The 14,970-nt window shown below is 35.5% G+C and overlaps 1 protein-coding gene across 3 annotated transcripts in view; it reads left to right on the top strand.

Annotated features, from left to right (window-relative positions):
* The window catches only part of PRKCZ (protein kinase C zeta), a 75,636-nt gene that overhangs the window by 45,329 nt on the left and 15,337 nt on the right, over nt 1-14,970 (top strand). For all 3 annotated transcript variants that reach the window (XM_026085674.1, XM_026085675.1, XM_026085673.1), the window contains exons 11-17: nt 863-960; nt 5,966-6,052; nt 6,789-6,924; nt 8,201-8,288; nt 9,064-9,183; nt 11,655-11,734; nt 12,355-12,444. In XM_026085674.1, coding sequence (XP_025941459.1) covers nt 863-960; nt 5,966-6,052; nt 6,789-6,924; nt 8,201-8,288; nt 9,064-9,183; nt 11,655-11,734; nt 12,355-12,444 — 699 coding nt within the window. The remainder of the gene's footprint in view (nt 1-862; nt 961-5,965; nt 6,053-6,788; nt 6,925-8,200; nt 8,289-9,063; nt 9,184-11,654; nt 11,735-12,354; nt 12,445-14,970) is intronic.

Raw genomic sequence — 14,970 nt, 5'->3', positions numbered from 1 at the left:
CTCAGTGTCTGTCTTGGTTTTCTCCAGATTGGCTCAAGAGGTGAAGTGTCTGTTGGAAACAGAGTTTTAGAGCAATGATATCACTAGTTTACTGGCAGAGTACTGAGTGTTTGCAGGGTGGTACATGATCTGTGCATTGCATGAAGACTGAATATCTACTGCTGAGATCAGCTGTCCACAAGGCATAAGTTTTCTGTGCTTATGTAAAAATGAATTTTTAATTATTTTGGTTTTTTGATGGATCTGAATTTTGCAGTACTGTGCTAGGATCAGTCAAGTCTTGCTGTGTTCTTTGTTACATGGTATTGCACTATGGTAGCCAGGACTTCACCCTGTTGAAGTATTAATGGTAGTCTGTGATACTGTTAAGAGTGTTTTGTTGTTGTTGCTGTTTTTGTCAAGCTAAACAGGTTTTCATAGTTTCACTGAGTTCATTTTGACTTTCAGATGAACAAATGAAGTTCAGTTGATTTGAGCGTTTTAAAACATGGAGATTCACACTGCTTGAATTATTGGCTTGAATTGCTTAAGCAACTTTAAGGTCATTTATCTATGATAATTGAATGTAATTCTATCAGCCAGTGTAATCAGTGTATCACAAATACTCTAGATATATGGTATTTTAAATGGGTTTAAAAAATTTGTATGGACCTTTCTAAATGGTTAAGATATATCTGATATTATAATTGAATTTAAATGTTTTGTAACTTCCTCCAGATTTAGGGGCTTTTCTCTTTCTGAAGAACACTTGTTACAATGACAGTATGTATAAGGGAGCATAGGTACTTACCATTTGTTTTCTGGGATTGCCAACAGCAGGTTATCCGGCAGAAGTTCTGATTGTTCAATTACTCTATTTCAGGATATTGATTGGGTACAGACAGAGAAACATGTGTTTGAACAGGCATCCAGTAACCCATTCCTAGTTGGTTTACATTCATGCTTTCAAACAACAAGTCGGTAAGAAAGATCTGAAATTATTTTGTCTTGAAAGTCTTGATCATTGTACTAACTGCTTCTCATAAAACAAACATAACCATTGAACACTTCCATCACGTAGTCAGAAATCTTTGGAAGGAAGCATTAGTATAGCCAGGGATTCAGTGCCACAACAAAGCCAATTCTGTGGGAGCAGTGTAGCCAAGGGCTGTGAGGTGCAGCAAAAGGCAGGGATTTCTGACTCTGAATCAGAAGGGAGAAGAAGGAAGAGAAAGAGAAGGAACAGTGTGCTGTGTGCAGGGCAATGTGACTTCAGGAGTAAGGGGATGATAGCAGGGCAGAACAGAGCTTTGTAAGAGAGAGCTTATAATACCTGATTCTACAGATAAGGGCCAGATCATGTCCTGTTGTAGTTCTCTTTCTTCAAAATAGTGTAAGAAAAAAGTGGGCTGCTCAGTAATATAGTTATATGCAAATATATAAATATCCAGATAAATGACTCCTGGACTTGAGCAAAAGGCAGTTATATCCTTTTGTTCGTGTTCAAAAAGAAAAAAAATATTTCAGTAAATGTTTACTAGTGCTGTGTGTTCTAGCAGGATACGTACTGGGACATCTGGAAAGAACTGTCCTATGTAATTTGAACAACTATGAATCTATATACATGTGAAGAAGTATTTTTGACCTATATAAGGCTTGTGAGCCTGTAGTTTCTTCTTTTGGAAAAAGTATTTAATAAATTCTTAGTTACTTTGAAATACTAAATTTTTTTGTCTTTGCATGCACAATCCAAAGTGGATTGTTTGCTAATAAAATGAAGAACTTCTATTCAAATGTTTATGTACATGGCTGGGGAAGGTGCATGTTGTCATTTTTTTTAAGCGTTTTCATAAAAATGCCTATTTTACTGTTATTCTTTTATAATACAAAATGACATATACCATAATCATAACCTTGTATCATGATTACTCAAGTGGCATGCACTGTAATATATACGCTGTTTTATGCAGTCTTCATGGATTATCTAGTCATTTATCCTTGAGAAAGAACCACCTGTTCACTAGTATGGCTTATAAATTATTAAAATACAAATCCAGGTAATATGCCATTTCTTCAGTCCTCTAACTTTCAACCCCTTAAAGGCCATAGTCACAGGAACAAGCTTTTTCCTAGCAGGAAAAATACAGCAAAGATAAAGGAAGTAAAGAAGCTGTATAAAAGTGTTCTGAAGGTCTGTAAACTAGAGAGTACTTTGGACCAGGGAGAAAAAAAATCATTTCCAAAGGTGACTGACTAAAGATTTGGCTAAAAGAAATTCCTCCTGCAAGGAGAGGCTGGAAGGAAGAGGAAAACAAACAAAAGCAACAACTCCCCACACAAATGGAAACTGAGATCGTTAAACATTCACAAACACCTCATCAAATTAATAGCTTTAAACATCTAATCTGAAGGTATGAAAGGGGGAACTACTGAGGATGAAGYTTCTTTTAAATATTGTTGGTGGGGGGGAAGGCTGAAGTTAGCCATAGAAATACATTTTGCATGCCACTTTGATAGTGTAACATCATAGTGGAGGAAGAGAAATGGGAAAAAATACACTGAAGGTAGTCAATGGCTTCTGCATTGCCATTGTTACAGAATTTATTTTCAGGAGGCTTCTTTTTCCAGCCTGGCTTATCCCTGCAGTGAAACCATAATCTTATGTTTGTTACTTCAGCCAGTTGTCATGGATATAGCTGTAATGTCACAAAGTCAGAGTTATGACTTCATTGCAGGATCAAATACAAGCAAGAAACTGATCAGAAGCTGATAAACTTATCCAGAACAGGTTGTGCTGATGACTGACCCAAAGAAAACATCGCAATATGAGAACAGTTTGTGTATAAGTCTGTATTATTAAAAAGAAGAATGCAAAAAAACTTTTTAAAATGTAATCATATTTGGTGTGTTTTCCCTTTTATATAATTTTTTTTAAGATAAAATACATTTTTAAGATAGAATAAATGTATGCTTAGAAAAGACGCGATTTAAAAACTTTTCTTTTCTGGGATTCTGTCACTAGCCCATTCAATAAATATAGCTGTTTACATTGTTTCAGATATTAGTGATGCTTTTTTATTATTACTGTAATAAAATATATGCTCTGGGCTTGCCTAGAATTACCAGATAAGTGTCTTTCAAGAATAGTTACAATCTGAAACCTCAGTCCTGCAAAGCTGTAGACGTTTGAATAAATCCTCCTGAAAACAGCAAGGACTATCATTATTCACACACTTGTACAGTTGAGAATGAGTTGACACATGCAATTTTAAATTGCAGCTTTTAGATGATGACAAGATACCAGATGCCCCTAGATAGGAGAGGGAAGTTTGAAATGGGGGATGTCTGGAATGCTGTAATAAACTATTACAATTGTCAGTATTTATTTTATTTGTGCATTACTTAGTTTAGTCTTAATTCTTGTGCAGAAGCCACTGAAAGACTTGCAAGCCGTAATGTATCCAATAATTGTTCCTGGTTTACTGTTTCAGTAAAATACCTAAGGGCATTTTAAGTGTTTCAAATGAAGAATCTTTTTCAAAAGAAATTTATGGATATAAATWATCTTCTGTATCTAATCATTACCAAGAATGTGTTTTAAAATCATCTGAGACGCTGTAGCAAATTTTTCAAGTATGTTGTGGGTTTGTGGAAAGGAGTTTTCAGCTTCTGGAAATGTAGGTGTATAAGGAAATGCTGCCTCCTGGGACAGCTTCAACTTTCATAAGAAAGCCTCACTCGGCATGTTTCTATTTTGTAGGTCTCTCTGACCTTGGCAGCATTGCCTAGATCATATTTTCACAGGGATGAAACCTTCCTTGCAAAATGTAATAGAAGTCTTTTTATATGGCTCTTGATTCCATCTATATTTCTTTATTCTACTGAGTGAGAACATGTTTGTTTTGAGAAGACCATTTCAAAACTCAGTTCTACAGAGGAAATAAATATTGACACTGCAGCCTTTCTGTGCCCCTGTCTTCCATTTAGTGAATATGCTGTGTAGAGAGTAAAAGAAGTGGGTCCATTATACGTTCTTTTAGTATACATTCAGAGCCTAAAATTTCCCCATGTTGCTTATTCATCTGTCTCAAGAACTTGAACTTCTCGCATCTCACAGGAGCATGCCTAAATATCACACAGGCGTCTAGCGTGCTTCAATAGTATGACAGTCATCAGGCATGATTCTGTTTCTTCATCCCTTTTCCTTGGCCTGCCCCCTGCCCTTTCCATATTCATTGAGTAGGGTTTTCCCCTTAGTTCTCTGGAGTTCTGCTTGAGTCGAAGTAGAACTTTCCTGTGCATGCATATGTACTGATGAATTGGATTATGTGCAAGACTGTCTCAGATACTTGCAGCCCTCTCAATATAATTCAACTTAGTTTTTAAAAAAAAAAGTCTGGACAATACTGAAAGTTCTAAAGACCTTTGAAGATCTGGACTTTTACAAGCTTACTCTAGTTCAAAAGTGACAACAAGTAGTGTTGCTGTATTATCAGTACGTCAAAAAGACCATGTTGGGTAAGACTAAGCAGGGTAAAATTTCATACAAGTTCAGTCAATGTTCTTTCTGGTTAAAATGTGCTAGGAAGGAGAGAAATCACTGCATATGAGTTAAGTACTCGAAAGATAAACTCTAATGCATCCTGAGTTGGACTTTAGTGAATAGAATTTTCCCTTTGTTAGGAAACCAGAGTTTTCATGTTAATATGTGTAGAGTTTTCCCTACTAGGCAAGGAGCTGAAATACAATAGCACTGGATGATTGTCATTTTTCTACAGATAAAGGTCCTAGCAAAGTGAAGAAAGGGTGAGATTTAGTTGTCTAACCTGTTAACCATGCCAGATTTAGTGTTCAACGCAGATAAATAATGGACATACATGAATTGAGTCTTTCATGCTTCAAATTCTTTAGTCTGAATCTGTCTATACAAATAAAACTGAACATTTTCCCTCTAGGAATGAATGTATATTAAGAATATGCTAGAGCATGTAACTTTGTTTGGAAAAATATCCTTGCTTTTGGTATATCCATTTGAGCTTTTCAGGAGCTGAACCAGCACAAACAGCAAGCTTAAGTTACATAATTAATGTCACAAACAATTTATTGATCCCTCTAGTAGTGCTGATTACTCATTAATTGTTAATAATCAAACATATAGTCATTTTTAAAAGATGCTGACCTTCCCATGACAAAACCGTTTCAAAATCATAAATGAGAAGTTTCAGATTTTGTCAGTGCAGAAAACTTTCACCCTAATAAGTGCATTTAAACTATATTTCAGCTATGAATTTGTTCAGGTTTCATATCACATCTTTGCTTTTAAAAAAGAACCATATTTAGTCAAGCAGAGAGTGTAACAATAACTATCATATCAAAGTAAATCTGTGTCAGATTACCGGTTGATTACCTTTAATTAAAAAAGGTATACAATTTAATTGATGCAATTTTAAAAGTATATTTTCATGTTAAAATCATTATTTTAAATTATTTGCGTTGTTTTGGGGAGGTTTGGTTTTTTCAGTCAACCAGAATGTTATTCAAAGCAATACACTCACTAAGCAAATTTTATAATATGAAATTGTGTCCTATAAAAGTTAATTAAAAAAAAAAAAGCCTTCAATAGGGAATAGTTATATAGTAACATCATTCATTTTAGTCAAATTCTGTCATCTTTTATACTGTTTTAGATAATTCTGCAGGTTTCTCACCAAATAGTAGCCTGTGTAAGCAGCTGTATCTTCTTTTCATTTAGTCCAGCTTCTCAATTCATATTTGTATTTGAATGACTGTTATAATCATACATAATGTGGATCAGATAAACATTCTGTTTTTTCTCTCTTGGTTTCTGTTAGTCTGAGAAGAAAACTAAGTCTAATGCAGGAGTGGAAGTGAAAATGGCTTAAAATGGAAGGTTAGGTAGGAATAGTGACTTATTTTTTCTTGAGAGTTTCCTTGGAATCCATTAATTGTTTTATACATTTTTCAGATTGTTTCTTGTCATAGAGTATGTAAATGGGGGAGATCTTATGTTTCACATGCAACGGCAAAGAAAACTTCCTGAAGAACACGCAAGGTATTTTAATAGTACATTTTTAGTGGTTCTTCTATGTTGTTTTTATTTAATGATGCATAAAATGCTTTCAAAACTATTTTCCTTGAGAGAATATAAATTGCAAAGAAAGAATGAAATGGGTTTTTTTGTTTTGTTTTTTTTTTAATATAGATGCAGTGCCCTGGGAAGAGATGTTACTTATATTTTTTCACAGGATATGTATTTTTTAAAAGAAACAAAGCATTAGGTAATAGGAATAACTAACTGTTACTACTTTACTGTTGTTTACTGCTTCATGTTTAGTTGACACATCTTTGAAATGTTGATAGGAGGTATAACTATTTTCATTTTGATCTTGTATTAAATTAATCAAATGATGGCATTTAGGAGGAAGAAGAAAAACTTACTTTGCACGGTTTGGCACTACAAAAAAATCTCATTGTAGTCCTTAAGCTGAAAGCACAGTTTTTGCATGTTTGTTTATTTGACATTTTCAGGAAGAAAAATCTGTAGGTTATACAGGTTATATTTTCTTCATTAGTGGAATGGAAAGGAAATTAATTTGTCATATTCATTTTAAGGAATGTTTATATATATATGAGTTCAGTATCAGTTATGAATAAACATAACTTTTTTGGTGTCTGTTGATGATGATAAGCTGATTGATGCAAGCTGATGTTTCAAGATTTTTTTTAAAGTTGTACTAACTTTTATGCAATCTTTATGTTAATATGATTTTTCTCCTTTGTAATTTCAGGTTTTATGCTGCTGAAATTTGTATTGCTCTAAACTTCCTACATGAAAGAGGAATAATCTACAGAGATTTAAAACTGGACAATGTTCTTTTAGATGCAGAGGGTCATATCAAATTAACAGATTATGGCATGTGCAAAGTAAGATTCTTTCTTAGCTTTTTTCTGTCTCTTTCTTTGTAATTCAATGGTGTATCTCTCTGGTTATGCTTTTAAGTCAAATACTGCATCCAACAATGCTAAAGTAAAACTTGGAATGATTACACTTAGCTTAACACTAGTGTTAGCGAGCCCAGAATTTGGTTGCTGAATGGCAATTTTACTCTGAAAAATGACTTTTGAAAACAAGGACCTAAGTAAATTTTTCTGTTGAATGTTGCAAGTCATGGGGCCATTTTTGGGGATGAAAGAAGTTTGTCCCAAGTCCAACACCAAATATAGGCAGTCTGCTTTTATACCTGCACTAGTCCACTGAAGATAGTATATTCTAGCTAGCTTTTATTTTAGGATGCTAGAACCACTAGAGGTTCCTGGGTAGGTTAGTTTTGATTCTTCGCCTAATGCCTAAGTTTTTCTTTCATTTAACTTCTTATGTGACTCAAGTTAGAAAATACATTTCTAAGACAAGTATGATTTTAAAAAGGTCTTTTACAGCTCTAATACCTGTGCTCCTGTGAATATGAATTGTATTAATCATTTTCTGTGGCTGGGGTTTTGGAAAAGAAGCTACATAAATTGTTAACCTCACAGGAACTCTCAATTTTTATGCTGCAGCCTTGGCACCAAGCAGCAGTTTAAAAAGCACTGTTTTCAAAGTGCTTGGTAAAATGTAGCATATACTTACAATGATGCATAGGAAAACAAGAAAACATCAACAGAAGATACTAGCGTAGGAGATACTAACTTTAAAATTTATCCGTGCAAAGTCAGAATGCCAGAGATGATTGAAGTGGTTGTAATCTGACAAAATCTGCTATTGCCTCTGAGCTGCTGTTTTGACCTCAAGTTTCCTTGTTATTGCCACACTGTTTCTGGATATTATGCAAAGCAAGATGAGAGTTCAGTTGAATTCCTGTTGAGAATAAGTCCCGGAAACCAGAATTGCAACTGGCACTGTCTTTGATTTTGCTTAGAGTCCAGAGATTTAGTGTACAATATTAATTTGTTTATTTATTTATTTATTTACCTTACTAATTTCAGAACGTGATTAAGGCATGTTATGGTAAGGTAATGTCTCATTCCCGTCAGAAAATAAATACTGCACCAGTTTCGAAGAATTTTTTTTCAGTCTAGTATTGCCTTTTTTAAAAGGAAGGTCTTTAGACTCCCAAAATGACTTGGCTTTATAAGTGTAATTAAACAAAATTCCTGGACATAAAGCTCATTTTTAAATTGCTTAACTGCTTTGTGCATATAGGAAGGATTGGGCCCTGGTGACACTACAAGCACTTTCTGTGGAACACCAAATTATATTGCACCAGAGATCCTCAGAGGCGAAGAATATGGTAAGCCAGACTAAACAATTTGACACTGTAGTTATAGTGAATCACAAATCAAAGTTCTAGTTATAGGTTGGTTCAYATACGTTTATTGTTAACTTCCTTATTTTTGTTCCATTATATGTTGAGAAAATTGAATGCATGTTGTACAGTTTAGTTTTATCTGAAATGAAAGATAGTTTTATCTCCTGTAGCATGCATTTCAGCTTCTCTTAAATCATACACAGCAAAAGTTAGCTTTTTCCTAAACAAGAACTGTTAAAAGATACCATGGCAAAACCAAACAGATTCCTTGGCATTCTTTACATTCAAAATGCAATTGTCCCCAAGAAAAGTTTATAAAATTCTATGACAAAAAGTCATTGTTCATACAGAAGTCAAAACTGTAATAGTCTTTTTAACTGGTGGTGTTTGAGAACTGATTTGCTCAATAGGTTGAATTGGGTACTGTCATTTAGGTAAGATATTATAATGTTCAACTTCTTTTAAAAATCTGAAGTTTTTCAACTTAAATATTCTTTTTTGAATCTGAGTTTTCTTTGAAGCACTGCTGCRTGATGGACACCTACAGACTTCTATACAAATTATATTTCTAGTGTGCATTCAGAAAACTCTGAAGYCTGATCCAATGATACGATAAGCCATGATGTCTGTAGCTTCAATGAAAGTAGAGGGCTTTCAGTCTTTTGCGCAAGTGGACCATTAATCTTTGCTTACAAATAAGAGATAACGCCTAAATTCAAGGAGTCCTGGCTGAAAACTGCTCTGTAAATACTTACAGGGTTCAGTGTGGACTGGTGGGCTCTTGGTGTATTGATGTTTGAAATGATGGCAGGAAGGTCTCCGTTTGATATCATTACTGACAATCCAGACATGAATACTGAAGATTACCTCTTTCAAGGTATAGTCATTTTGATTATTTTGTGTTTTTTTTGTTGTTTTTCATGAATTCTGTTGGGGAGAGCTAATGAAATTTAGCAGTTGCAGTAGGATATTTAGAAGTGTTTATGCCTTTCTTTTAGATTTCTACCACAGACCTTTCTCAAATCTCATGCTATCTCATGGCTGTCAATAGATCTACTGTAGATAGGAAAGGGCCACAACATTTCTGGTTCCTCATCCCAGGAATCTACTTTGTTAAACTAGGAGAAAAAAGGTCTTGAATTTGGGACCCTACTTCAGATTATATATATATAAAAAAAATTGTTTATAGTGTCCAGAGTTCAGAAATAACCAACAAAAGCAAGATTCTAAAGATCTGTGGTTGTAGATGTCTATGTTAGTCAGCATTAGTCAGATGTCATATGTAGTCAGCATGGGTTTCCAAAGGGGAAATTGCGCTTAACCAACCTGATACCTGCTACGATGAGATGACTAGCTTGAAAGAGGCGGATGAGGGGAGAGCAGTGGATGTTGTTTACCTTGACTTCAGTAAGGCTTTTGACACTCTCTCCCATAACATCCTCATAGGCAAGCTGATGAAGTACAGGCTAGGTAATTGGACCGAAAACTGGCTGAACCACCAGGCTCAGAGGGTTGTGATCAGCAGCACAAAGTCCAGCTGGAGACCAGTCACTAGAGATGTCCCCCAGGTGTTGATACTGTGGCCAGTACTCATTAACCTCTTCATTAATGACCTGGATGATGGGACTGAGCACACCCTCAGCAAGTTTGCAGACAATACAAAACTGGGAGTGGCGGCTCATACTCCAGACGGTTGCGCTGCCATTTGTAGGGACCCCAACAGGCTGGAGAAATGTGTGGAGAAGAACCTCATGAACAGCAAAGGTTCAAAGGCAAATGCAAAGTCCTGCACCTGGGGAGGAATGACCCCATGCATCATCAGTACAGGCTGGGGGCTGACCAGCCAGAAAGCAGCTTTACAGAGAAGGACCTGGTGGGCAACAAGCTGAACATGAGCCAGCAATGTGCCCTCATTGCAGAGAAGGCCAATGGTGTCCTAGGCCGCATTAGGAAGAGTGCTGCCAGCAGGTTGAGGGAGGTGATTTTTCCCCTCTGCTCAGCACTGAGGAGGCCACATGTGGAGCACTTTGTCTAATTTTGGGCTCCCCAGTACAGGAGAGAGATGGAGCAAGTCCAGCGAAGGGCCAGGAAAATGAGTAAGAGATTGGAGCATCTCTCATGCAAGGAGTGGCTGAGAAAGCTGGGATTGTTTAGCCTGGAGAAGAGAAGGCTGGGGGGGGAGGGGGGAGAAGGTGGAAATCTTATCAATGTCTATAAATATCTGATGGGAGGGTATAAAGATGACAGAGCCAGACTCTTCTCAGCGGTGCTGAGTAACAGAATGAGAGGCACTGGGCACAAATTGGAATTTCCACTTGCATGTAAGGAAACACTTTGTTACTGTGAGAGTGGTTGAACACTGGAACAGGTTGGAAGAGAGAGGTAGTGGAGTCTCCATCCTTGGAAATATTCAAAACCAGATTGGATACAGTCCTTGGGAATCTGCTCTAGCTGACCCTGCTTGAGTAGGGGGGATTGGACCAGATGTTCTCCAGGGATACCTTCTAACCCCAGCTACTTTGTGATTCTGTGATACTATCACAAATGGAAGGGTTGGCATCGTGTGGGATGCCATCTTTGTTAGAAGGCAGTCTACAGGCTGGCAATGAGTTTTAAAATCCGGTGCGGCGTGAGGATTGGAAGATCTTTTTTGACAGAACGGTATCTAGCTGTAGTTTTGTTCCAAAGAACTTTTACTGTTTCCTTATGATGAAGTTAATAAAGCTATTTTTTTTAACTGTTTTACCCTTCAGGGGTAGTGACGTATAAGGCTTTCTAAACAGAAGTGGTAGTACTTGCCATGAATTTCTACAACAGAAGCTCTGTTACAGTTTGAAGAACGGATTGCAAAGGCATAGTCTGAGCTGAGTCTTGAAGAGAACAGTTTTCTTCAGAAATACCCCTTGATTGGCCAGTCTTTGTGCCATGGAGAGCCCTTTCAAAAGCTGTTGCCTCCTGCTCTTTAAAATGCAGACTTGTTCTTTAAACTACTTAATGCATTTATGTAACATAGAATCTGCCATGGTGGTCTTGACCAGCATAACATTAACCCAATTATTGTTTAAAAAGACCACATACGTATACTAAGGACACTAAAAAGCTTTTATTCCCTGTTTTTAGAAAAAGTAGAAGAAAAAGATAAGCTAAAATTTATTTAGAAAATTTTGAAATGTCAGTTCAATAGTACCTTGTATTATGTCGCTCCTTTTGTTAGTGCTATTTTAAATATTTACCATATCCTCTCATTGTCCAAATGGTAACTTAGATAAACAATATAGTATTTCATTTGAAATTATGATGCATGTCCTAAAACAGAAAGTAATACTGCTGTTTTTAAACTTGTAACAGTTATTCTTGAAAAGCCAATCCGGATTCCAAGGTTTCTTTCTGTCAAGGCCTCCCATGTCTTAAAAGGATTTTTAAACAAGGTAAATGACATTCTTTTATTTTTAGAATCTAAGATCTGGAAGTTAGAGCTTTTTGTTGGAAGGAATATAAGTTAAGAAGTTAATCTGCTTTCTATTAAGAAAATCTATAAAACTTGACATCCTGTCTGTTTAAAATAAACACTTCTTAATTGTTGAATTACTGAGAAAATTTTTTAGCACAGAACTTGATTTAAAAGCCAGCTCGCAGTTAATAATGATTGTAGACTTGTGTTTATAAACTGTCTTTTCTGTTCTAATTATTCACTTAAGCTGATTAAAATCAGTTGAACCACTGTCATATTTAATGGAGGAAAAAAAGGAAAAGAATTATACAGTACTATGCAATTCTAGACTTTTTATTTTGAGGAAATGTTGCAAGATAACATGTTTAGAATGAATTTTCAAACCTACTTCATTTGTTAAATAAATAAATATATACATATATATATATATATATATATGTACACACACACCTTGATAGGCCTAATGTGTATATCTTACCAGCAGTTTGCATAGTACTGGGGATGCTAGGGTCATGTAGATGGGCTTTGACAAAAATGGAGTCTTTCCTCACTAACTGATCAAAGAGCATGTAACATCAGTTTCTTTGTTTTCTGCAGGATCCCAAAGAAAGGCTTGGTTGTCAGCCACAGACAGGATTTTCTGATATCAAGTCTCACACATTTTTCCGCAGCATAGACTGGGATCTGGTAAAAATAATTACTTCTGTTTATGTGTGTTCAAAAGGAACATATGCTTTTAGTTTCTTAATTGTGTGTATATACAAAAATCCTGTTAAACACAGAAAAAGGAGTATTTCAATTCCACAAATATAAAAATTATTATCCTTTCTCCAGAGAGGGTAACGTAATGGAAAAAAGCTTTATTTCATGACCAAAATTCTGACTTTTTTCCTAACTTTAAGAATGGTTCCAGCTTGTGGGTATCTTTTTTTTAAATGTATGATGAATTTTGCAAAACAGTTTAAAAAAAAGAACATATCAAAGCCTTGATGAAGCCATTTGTTCCCTGGTTTGTATTGGCAGATGGCGCAAACTCATGCACTGTGTTCTACTATAAAATTTACCCAGAATGTGTGCGAGGTGCCTGCAATTATAGTACTTAGGACTTGCGTAGACTTCTGGTATCCGAATCCAGTGCCTTACCATTCTGGGTGGTCACTTCATATAGTCTTGTTTGAAAACATTTCAAACTCCATTGAGAAAAGTAGTGTGGATCAGCAAAGGCAGCCTATTGGAATGCCATTCCAGTACTTCATTTTTCTGCTGATTAGAAGCCTTTTTGCCTTGAAGAGGCTGTTAGTAGTTAATTTAACACAGCCAGCAGACTGGGTAAGGTATTATGGAACCGGTTTATATTCCACCATGGAAATACGTGGCACCTCAGATACGAGAAGCATTTGTAGTCTATTTGTAGTTCATAAAAAAGGCTGAATTTACAAATTATATAGTTTTTTAAATCAGCAGGATTTTACAGATGTGTAGGGTTTATTTAGATAAGTAGGATCATGCCCTTGGAAAGGGGGGAAGAAAAGGAGGGATGTAGCTTGAATAGCTTAAAAGCAGTATGATTATTTAAAATGATTCCCTGATTATTGCTTTCAGTTGTGGGGGTTTTTTTCTATTACTATTGGTATAAGGGAAGTTTTTGGCTCATGGAGTAGACTATACTTGCATTTCAGTGGCTTTGCAGGCAGAAAATTATATTAAAATTGTAACTTTTTAAAAGCTTCTATTACTTGGTAATTGTGCCTACTTCAGTGTTCATCACAGAAAATCATTATAGAAACTACCCTAATTGTTACATTTATTATTTTATGGCTAAGGCATCAATGAAGTCAGGAACACTCTGTTACTTGCATTACATTTTTAACACCTAGTTGAACAGTGGAAAATACATGTACATATTTTCCCACTCCTAAGAAGCCTCCAGGAAAGGTTACCAAAAGCAAGCAGCATTGCCTGTAACAGCATGAGAGTGGTTCAGGGAAGGAGAGAGAACTGCATAGTTACACTTTTGCTTTGAGGCATACTGTTCAGACCTTCATCCTTAACGTTCTTCAGAGAAGATAGGCACTACATTGGAGCCAGTGTTTTAAAATACTTGATGTTTTCAAAGCTATTCATACAGGGAGTCCTAATGTTGTCAGACATCCCTTTGTTTTGTGTAGCTCCCTTAAGTCTGTTATGTTCTATTATATTAGCTGCCTAAAGGTGCTGTAGTGCAACTTGCTATACATAAAATCATGCACTACACGGTTTTATTCTGTTTTTTGGATTTTTTTTGAGACAGAAGGTTTTGTTGGACTTGTATTTTGTTTATTTGTATAAAAAACCCTCTAATTGCAATTGGTACTTCTTGGTCAATACCTAGACTGATTTAAATTTAATTATGATTTTTACCTCTTTTTTTTAAGACCTGATATTTAGTATCTAATTAAGAAAAAAAAAAAAAAACACTAAAGGAAAGATCAGGGAGATTTTCTGCCGTTACTTTGAGATATAATCATAAAAAAAAGGTTTAGCATTCAGTTTTGCTGTTTTGTTTTTATTGCCAGTCTTTTTAGGGGAAGAGCTAATTTTGTCTTCCTTAAAGCTTTCATTTCATTATGCCTTCTAAGAATTAATAACTGATGGGATGTTGATGTGTTGAGACTTGCTGCCTGGTATTGTTTCACAATTTCCTCATACCTTTGTACTCATCATTCTTTTGTCTTAAAACTTAAATGCAAAATTTTTTTGATTGATCACCACCTTTTTATTGTTTACTCAGTGCCAAGCATAGTGAGATGTCCTGGGCTAGACCAGCTTTCCTACCCACTGTGGTGATAATATAAGTAAATAATCATTTTGGCCAGTGTTATCTACCTATCACTTGCACTGTGTTTACTGTTTATCTTAAGTTAGATTGAGGAGAGTATAGGTTTGTTGGCTTTTATTTATTTGTTTTTCGGAATGAAAATTTTAGAATTACAATGTTGGGATTTATGCTACAGGCCAGATTTTGTCTCCAGTGCTATGATAGTAAGACTTTCAGGTTAATGGCTAATACAAGTTACCTGCTCTGTATAAATGAGTTGCATTTCATTTGGCACAAGTCTCTCATACCATTAAGTATTATCAGTATCTTTCCTATACTTATATAGTCATATTTTTTGATTGCAGGTCTTACTTTTTGCATTATTTTGTCTTTTGCAACTCTGGAGAACATTAGAC

The sequence above is a fragment of the Apteryx rowi genome, unplaced genomic scaffold, assembly GCF_003343035.1.
Source record: "Apteryx rowi isolate R43461 unplaced genomic scaffold, aptRow1 scaffold_67, whole genome shotgun sequence".
NCBI lineage: Eukaryota > Metazoa > Chordata > Aves > Apterygiformes > Apterygidae > Apteryx > Apteryx rowi.
This window is presented reverse-complemented; position numbering and strand designations above follow the sequence as displayed.